Here is an 8,707-nt window from a genome sequence, read left to right as displayed (position 1 = left end):
GTCAATGTTCCCCCTCTAAACACACTTCATGTCACCACACCCACACCCCAACCACAGGTCTACTTTTAAGACAGCTGAATTTTAAAACACGGCAGCAAGGCTCTGGACCTTCAATCTGGAACTCAGGAAAAGCAGGGCTGGAACAGATTTGGGAGTCAGCTTGATAGGGGTTAACCTGAGAGAATTATGGTGATTCAAAGACTGGAAGCAGAGACTGTGAGCCCCCTCCATCCAGAGATTAAGGGGGGGGGGCAGCAGAGGAGGAAGCAAGCGTAGGCAGAGAGGACAATTTGCCATGTCAAGGGCATATGGACTCAAAAACACTACCAGACAAATTAAAAGCAGTTGGAACTTGTGTTTGCTTTGTTTGATGAAGGATTAAAGAAAGTATATATATGAGAACCTGGTATACAAATACTCCTCTTTGGAATCCACCTCATCAATCAAAACAAGGCAAACAAAAACACACCTTACCCTTGGTTGCAGAGCCTTTCAGGACCCCACCCCTGCTTCTGGGTCCAGTCTCCTCCTGTCCTGGGCCTGCAATGTCCTTTTCCCTGACCTTGGCATAGCTGACTTCTCCTTATCATCCAAAACTCAGTTAAACCTCCTGAGAGAGACCTTCCCCACTCACCAATTTAATTTTTTTAACTTTATTTATTTATGTATTTATTTTTCAATATCATATTTTTAAATTGAAGTATAGTTGATGTACAATATTATATGTTACAGGCATACGATAGTGATTCACAATTTTTAAGTTATACTGCATTTATAGTTACTATAAAATGCTGGCTACATCCTCCATGTTGTACAATATATATCCTTGTAGCTTATTTTATACCTGATAGTTTGTACCTCTTAATCCTCCATCTCCATTTTGCCCCTCCCCCTTCCCTCTTCCCACTGGTAACTGGCTCCTTCTCTACATCTGTGAGTCTTTCTTCTGCTTTGTTCACTAGTTAGTTGTATTTTTTTAGATTCCACATGTAAGTGATATCTTACAGTATTTGTCTTTCTCTGTCTGACTTATTTCACTTAGCATAATGGCTTCAAAGTCCATCCCACTCACCAATATTAGCAGCCAGCCGTCACATCAATTTAATAACACTCAATGTAAAACATCCTGTTGCACCTACCATTTTTAATGTCTGCCATGTTCCCCATTTCATGCCCTCCCCCTCTAAAAAAGGGAAGAACTTTGTTGCATTCATGGCTGAATTCCCAGGCCCTAGAACTGAGTGTCAGGCACATGACAGATGCCTAATAACTTGAATAAAAAGGAATGAGTCATAAAAATGAGGGTCCTAACTCCCAAACTGTATTCTTCTGCAGGGAGGATGATGTCAGGATGAACTCAAGGTTGGGAGGCGAAACTGCAGCTACTGTATCCTTTCTTGCCTAATCCCACGTCGGGTGTAAGAACTTTTTTCAGGCCTTTTTACAAACATTTTATAATGTTTGTATTATTACAGGCTCTTTTACAAACTTTTCCCCGTGTTATTTTCACTTCAACACTCAAAGGCTTTATCTCATTTTCCGAAAAAGGTCATGGGGTCTTGGATAACTTCACCAAGGTCAGCCAGTGAGTGGCCGAGCTCGCACGCACAGCAGAGTCCGCCCACTCCAAGGTCAGTACCACACACGCGGCCCACCGCCCGCTGCCCGCCGCTCGCCCCAAGGGGTCTGGCCCGGAGCTCGCCTGCGCCCACCCCGTCGCCCGAAGCCAGTCGCCCCCCGCCGAGCCCGGGTTCCAGGCGCTCGCAGGTTTGGTCGCCGTCGCGCGATGTGAAATGACCCAGCCAGCGCGGCGCGGCCAGCGGGGACCGCGGCGGTCTCAGGAAGGCGGGCGCGGGCTCGGGCTCGGTGCGCGGGTTGGGCGGGCGGGACTCGGCTCAACGGCCGGGCGCCAGGCCCCGGTGTCCTGGCAACAGATAAACACTGCGCGGCCCCGCCCCCGCGGCGCGCGCCGCCGGGCATTTGTGCGCGCGGCCCTGCGGCGCCCGCGAGCCCGGTGCCCCAGCCCCCGAGGCGTGCAGCCCGCACTCTCGGTGCGGCGGGTGCTCCAGCCCAGGTCGGTGGTCGGCGGCCCCCCCTCACCGCGGCGGGCTCCCCGGAGTGCCTCGGCCTCCTCGCGCAGCGCCGCGGGAGCGGGCTCCTGAGAAGCGTGGCGAGGTCCCGGGCCTGCGGCGGTTCACTGGCGAGTGTGGAGGTGGCAGCCGGGTGAGCCGCAGGAATGGGCGCGGGGGCGTCGCCCCCAGGCGATGCGGAGAACTGGGGTCTCTCTCTTTATTTCAGGATTTGAAACATATGCCACACTCACCTGCTCAACTGAGAAAGCATTGCTATGGTAATACACGTCTTACTTTAGTATAAGAGGTTACGATGCTTTTGTTAAATTAATTAATACCGTTTGCCTCCTAGAGGCAAGCTTTACTAAGATTTATTGCCCGCGTCACGAGATTTCCGTTGTGGGTAGTGTCCAACCCAGTGATCTGTACACTTGGGGTAAAGATGAAAGGGGAGCGGGGTTTCCTAGGTGGGCTGTGCCGCCGAACGGGACAGCAACCGCAGAATCAGGCTAAGCCCTTATTTGCGAGTTGGTTGAAGTCCCTTGGTTCTGTTGAACAACTTTCACACCCAGAAAATGCCGTGGGCGCCAGTGCACACCAACAGAGACTGGCCATGCACTTAGCTTCTGCTGTCGCCGCCCAGGGGCCCATGTGGGATTCTTCTCTGTGGGTTAAGGAAATACAAAATGAGCCCTGGTGCAACTTGGAGTGCCCGCTCTAGAGAGTGATTCTACCTTCCAACCCCATTTTGAGGAAGGGCTTTGGTGGAGAACTTTTGTGCGGGGAGTTCTTGCATTTTATGCCTGGGAAAACTTGCAACATCCTTACTTACACCTAAATTCCAAGTCGTTGGCTTACAGAGCTCCAATGTAAACGAAACCTCGCTGAATCGCCAAACTGCCATTTCCAACTTCCCGCTGGGTCTCTCCACTAGAGAGCCTTTTCATACTGTGTTCAAAATCCAGCTCTTTTAACTACTACCATCTCAGCTCTTCCCAACGGCACATTCATTCTCGTGGCCTCAGACTTGCAAGCATTCCTGTTCCTAGCCCTCATCTAGTCTCTTGGGGCCTGCCTCCCACCTTCACTGCCGCTGTTAGGCCCTCCTTACTACCAGCTCCTGGATTCTGGCAGTAGCTGGCTATCACTGTCCACCGGCTGTCCATCTCCTTTGATCTCCTTCCCTGCCAGTCTGATCATCCCTGAAGGGCTGTGACATTGTAGCCCCCACCCCAGGTCCTCTGGGACTTGTACTGTCCGCTGAACTAGCCACTGCTCTGCTTGAGCTTGGTGCTCAGAGCCCTTGGTAAAGGGGCCTCAACCTCTTGAGCTTTAGCTACCATATTATCTTCTCTGCTTTAAAAACAAAAACAAAACCCCATTCCACCTAGACCCACATTCTTCTGGAAGCCTTCTGCACCTGCCCCATCTTGAACTATCGATCTACTTAAAGACCGACCATCTCTGAACTACCTCCTGCTCCCCCATTGCTCCCTAAGTGCCCATAGCTCTCTGCACCGCACTTATGGTGCCTTGCCTATTTGGCCTTGGAGAGCCTTACTGCTCACCTCCCATTAGACTGTAGTATAGAAATGTGTTTGTTAAACCTGTGTTGCTTCCAGTTCGTTGTGTGTAAAAGCACTAAATAAATATCTCTTGATTTTAAATTTAAGTCATTCCCCGGTTACTTCCTGTGGTCAACACTGCCATTTTCTTTCAGAGACCAGGGAACTGAAGCAGAATGGTTTAATAAGTAAAGCCATTTAAGCTGATGGCTTCTCACTGCTCCTTGGATAAAGGTCAAATATCTTAGCTTACAAGGCCCGCAGGCCAGAGCTGCAGCCTGCCTACCTTTCCAGCCTCAGCTCCTTTCACTGCCTCTGTGGTTGTTGCCTATGAGCTGACCACTTTGACATTTTTTTTTTTTTTTTGGTCCATTTAACTTGACAGGCTGTTTGCTATGCTTGGGAATTCCCTAGCCCTCAGCCCAAAGGCCATTCCTCAGGAACCCTTCTTCCTTATCTCAGACTAGGTCACTCCCCCACCCACCCAATGTCATCATAATGCCATGTACCCTGGGCTCTCCTTCACAGCAGAGTTGGTAAGTAAATATGTTTGTGATTTCCCCCGTCACTGGACTGTAAGTCTCTTGAGGGCGGAGGCCCAGATCTGCTTTGCTCTCCATCTAATATGGGGCCTCATGCACAGGAAATATTTGTTAAGTATTCGTTGAATGAAGGAGGCATCTTAAAATCCAGAAAAGGAGAAATACACATTTGCTTTCTAAATCATTTGTCTGCATTGCACCCGAGTTGCATTTTATTCACTAGGCATATTTTATTCATCCCGACAATGTGCCAGACATAGACAAAAGCTCTGGTTAGGAAAACATACAGTAAACACATAAACAAAAAAATACAATTAAATAGTGAAGAATGCTTAGGGTAAGGAGAGGAAGGTACTGCTGGGAGGGTTGTTGGGAGACCATCTGTACCTCCTCCCCCTTTGCCCCAAGACAGTCCCAGTTGATGTTTGTTAATGTTTGTTGACTTGTCTTGGTTTGACAGTAAGTTATATGGTCACCCTAGTTATAGATAGAATATAGGTGTGATGTCTGGGAGGTTTTTCTGAAGAGGTATTTGAGCAGAGGCCAGCACAAAGATAAGAGACAAATTATGCCCCCTATGAAGATCTGCAGGAAAAGGAGGGAGCAGGCAGGAGCTTAGCGAGTTTGGGAACTAGAAGGCAGGCCAGTGTGTCTCGAGCCAAATTGGTCTTCATTAAGGAGTTTGGAGACTTTTAAGTCGGGAGCTCTGTGTTCTGAGACCAGAACAGCCAAGACCCATGGGGTTGTATTCAGCCAACCCAACTAGCTCAGAAACTGAAAAATGTCATTCCCTTATAATAATTTCTTAACAGATTTATTGATGTATAATTGATATACAATAGATTGCACATATTTAAAATGTATAGTTTGTTAAGTTTGGCATATACACCCATTAAGCCATCACCATATTCAAGGATTATTTGCAAATATTTTCTCCCAATCTGTGGCTTTGCTTTTCATTTTCCTAATGTTATCTTTTGAAGAGCACACGTTTTAATTTTGGTGGTGAATTTAACAATTTTTTTTCTTTTACAGACATCAATTTGGATGTCATACCCACGAAATCTTTGCCTAACCCAAGGACACAAAGGTTTTTTCCTCTATTTGCATCTATAAGTTTTATAGTTTGGATTTTTCTAATTAGGTCTGTGAGCCATTTTGACTTAATTTTTGCATACGGTGCCAGTATGAATCAAAGTTCATTTTTTTTGAAATGGATATTCATTTTTCCAGCACCATGTATTGAAGAGATCATCCTTGCTCCACTGAATTGCTTTGGCACTTTTGTTGAAGATCAGTTGCATCAGTTGTTTGTGTATGTGTGGATCTATTTCTGGATTCTTTATTCTATTCATCTATCTACCTTAACACCAATATCATATTGTCTGGATCCTGTAGCTTTCTAGTAATTCTTGAAATAAGGTAGCATTATTCCTTCAGCTTTGTTCTTCTTTTTCCAAGTCCTTTGCATTTCCATATGAATTTTAGAATCTTCTACCAAAAGATGAGAACTTTCAATAAAAAAACTCAAACTTTTGTGAGAATCTTTGTTCTCAAACCATTTTAAAGATTGACAAGCACTTTTTAAAAAAAATTATTGAAATGTAGTTAATTTACAATATTTCAGGTGTACAGCAGAGTGATTCAGTTATACATATACATGCATATGTATTTTTTCTTTTCAGATTCTTTTCTGTTATATATTACTACAAGAAATTGAATATAGTTCCCTGTGCCATACAGTAGGTCCTTGTTTATTTATTTTAGATATAGTAATGTGAAGACATGCACTTTTTGCAATTATTCCAGGTAAGTGTGTTTGACACACAAAAAATGTATAAAATCAGAAAGGAAGCCAAGACTTAAAATCTTTAAGAGCTTTTGGCAGTGTCCATCCTGTAACCTAAGGGATGCTTTATCAGCGGGTGCAGTTATCATATGGGGCTCCGTGTTGTTTCTCTTCATTTGGGTTTCCTCTCAGAAGCTGGGCCACTATGTCAACAAGATACATCTCGTCTTCATTCCTGGGCTTGGTATCTAGGAGCGTCCTCCATTTCACTTAATAAAAATATACTTTTGGGTTTTTAATACACTGACTATGTTTCTCTTTGTTTAGCTTGGGACATTTTTAAAGTGAGATGCTATGAACAGGACATCTATTTCACACAAACATTTAGCCTTTGCAGGCATCCTTCATGGCTTACTACACTCCTCCTTTCCCTTGCCTAGAAGAGACACTTTCTAAATAACAAACTTCCACCTGTTGTCTTCTGTATGTGTGGGCCATAGGACATAGAGAAATCCACTCAGCTTTGTGCAGCTCCAGCAAAACTTCGGAGATAGTTTATTCCCCGCTGAGGGTAGTATCCATTCCTTTGCCCAGAGGGCGTTCACCCAGCAGCCTGGTGGCAGGGCTAGCACAGGCACTGAGCCTGGTGGGTGCCGGTTTGCACAGTGACTTCGCTGAGTCTCTTCTTTTCCATTTTTAAGACAGAAATAATACCTACCTCCCTTGAAACACAGCTCTGAGGATTAATGGTGATAAAGGTGATAGCAGCATGTACATGTACCGAGTGCGTACTTCATGGCAGCCCCCGGCTAAGTGCTGTATATTCCTGTCCCACTTAATCCCTGTGACTGCTTAATGAGGTAGAGTCACACAAGTGCCAAAACGTATATTTGATCCTGATTATCTAATATGTTTTCATTTGATTTTTATTAGGAAAATTTCCAAACAGGCACAAAAATAGACTAATGAAATGAATCCCCCATATCTCAGATTCAGAAATTATAAGCATTTTGCCACCTTTGCTTTGTCTGTCCCTCATTTGGGAGCTGGAGGAAGGAGAAGAAAGGTGTAGTATTTCAAAGCAAATCTCAGGCTTGCTTCCATCTCATCCTGCAGATTGTAGTGTGCCTCTCTGAAACGTGTGAACGTTTTCTTCCATGACTCAATGCCTTGTCAGACTTAGTAGAATGAGTAATTCCTTGATATTGTCAAATCCTCAATTGCCCCAAAAAAGTCTTTTTCACAGCTTGTTTGTCCTAATCAGAATGAAAACAAGGTCCAGACATTGGTTGCGTTAGGTTGGGCCTCTGTTAATCTGGGGGGCCTGCTAGGCATTAGGTTGTGTGTGACTTCTCCTCCCACTCCAGGCAAAAGGTTCTGTTGTGGTCGCAGTTTTTTCCTTTTAGGAATTCTTTTCCCCGTCAGTTTGGTGGGAAATGTGGAAAATTATGTCAAGGTTATAAAAACTAATTTTTGCCCCGTATACGTCCTTGTCTTTGAAAGCCAGGTAAAGGGAAAAGAAAAGGCCGGGGCAAGTCCCGCGAGAAGAAGCAGAAGAAACCAGAAGTGGACATATTCAGCCCCGCCGCAATGCTCAACCTCTACTATATCGCCCACAACGTGGCCGACTGCCTGCACCTGCGCGGCTTCCGCTGGCCAGGCGCTGCCAAGTCCAAGAAGGGGAAAAACAAGACCTAAGCCAGAGCGTCTCCCAGCTCCTCTCTATTGCAGAGAACAGCACTTGGGGAAGAGAAGGCAGAATAATACCAGTGTTGCAAGCAAAATAGACTCTCCTGAAGACAATTTGAGATGCAAGCTAAATGCGCTTTTCTGTGGTAGTTGATGATAAAGAAATGCATTTTACTTCCTTAGCTAAACCCAGGTCAGGTGAGCCACTCCCGTTCTTCAGAAGCTAAGGAGGGAAGAAAAGAAGTCTGAGTAATTTCCAAATAGCGTGGTTGCTTTGACAGAACTTTCAAAAGTTACTATAATTCTGGGTCAGAATTAAACCTTGCTCTCCAAAGGCAGTTCTAGCTTGCATGAGTTGTTTTCTTTTGCCAGTGGGGGCATGTTATTTAGAAAAGCACAGGATTTGCTTATGAACCTCCCTCTTTTGGGTAGTTTCCTTTCTTTGTCTTTTTTAGGAAAAATAATAAATATTTTGTTTCTATAATTTTCTTCTCAACAGCCTAACTCTTGTCTGATTTGAATTAGCCACTGGTGGAGACCACGGTTGTCATTCCTGCTCTGACCCTGCTAGGGTGTAGGGACAGTGGCTCACACAAGCCCACAGCATCAATGATTGGGGCGCAGGGAAAAGAGGGCAGGTCAGCCCTCGCCCTCCTCTTCTTTTTCTTACACTCGACTCCTCTCCCTCTTTTTCTCCACACTCACATCTTCTTCCCACCTGCAGCCTTTCTCTTAAACTTGGCTGACCCTGACTTACAGAGTTGCCTTGGATCTCCCCAGCCTGTACAGAGACACTTAAGAGAGAAAACCACAGTTCGTTCTCCTCGGCCCCAAAGGCCTAAAAGCCTCAAATGCGAAACTTGGAAGGAAAGGTATTTTTAAGTAAAAGCACCATCTCTGCATCACTTAGCATCCCACCCCTGCCTTCTGCTCTGTCTCCTGGCACATCTCACTACCTCCCCCGGCGCTGACACCTGCACTGTTGTCTCCATTCACAGTTCTGAGCTCGAAGCTAATTCCTCCAGGCAGCACCTGTCCAGAGACAGGTGT

The 8,707-nt window shown here is 45.7% G+C and overlaps 1 protein-coding gene across 3 annotated transcripts; it reads left to right on the top strand.

Moving 5' to 3' along the window:
- Positions 1–1,650: 1,650 nt before the first annotated feature.
- Positions 1,651–8,153, top strand: SMKR1 (small lysine rich protein 1). 3 transcript variants are annotated; one of them, XM_074367075.1, is made up of 3 exons: positions 1,651–1,767; positions 2,299–2,350; positions 7,472–8,153. In XM_074367075.1, exons 2-3 carry the CDS (start codon positions 2,348–2,350, stop codon positions 7,664–7,666), a joined length of 198 nt encoding a protein of 65 aa, XP_074223176.1. In that variant the 5' UTR covers positions 1,651–1,767; positions 2,299–2,347; the 3' UTR covers positions 7,667–8,153. The 3 variants fall into 3 exon arrangements, with proteins under 3 accessions (XP_074223176.1, XP_074223177.1, XP_045367018.1); XM_074367076.1 differs by lacking the exon at positions 1,651–1,767 and adding an exon at positions 1,914–2,223; XM_045511062.2 differs by lacking the exon at positions 1,651–1,767 and having other exon boundaries at positions 1,922–2,350.
- The last annotated feature ends 554 nt before the right edge of the window (positions 8,154–8,707 follow it).

Source organism: Camelus bactrianus, chromosome 7 (assembly GCF_048773025.1).
Source record: "Camelus bactrianus isolate YW-2024 breed Bactrian camel chromosome 7, ASM4877302v1, whole genome shotgun sequence".
Taxonomy (NCBI): Eukaryota; Metazoa; Chordata; class Mammalia; order Artiodactyla; family Camelidae; genus Camelus; species Camelus bactrianus.
This window is presented reverse-complemented; position numbering and strand designations above follow the sequence as displayed.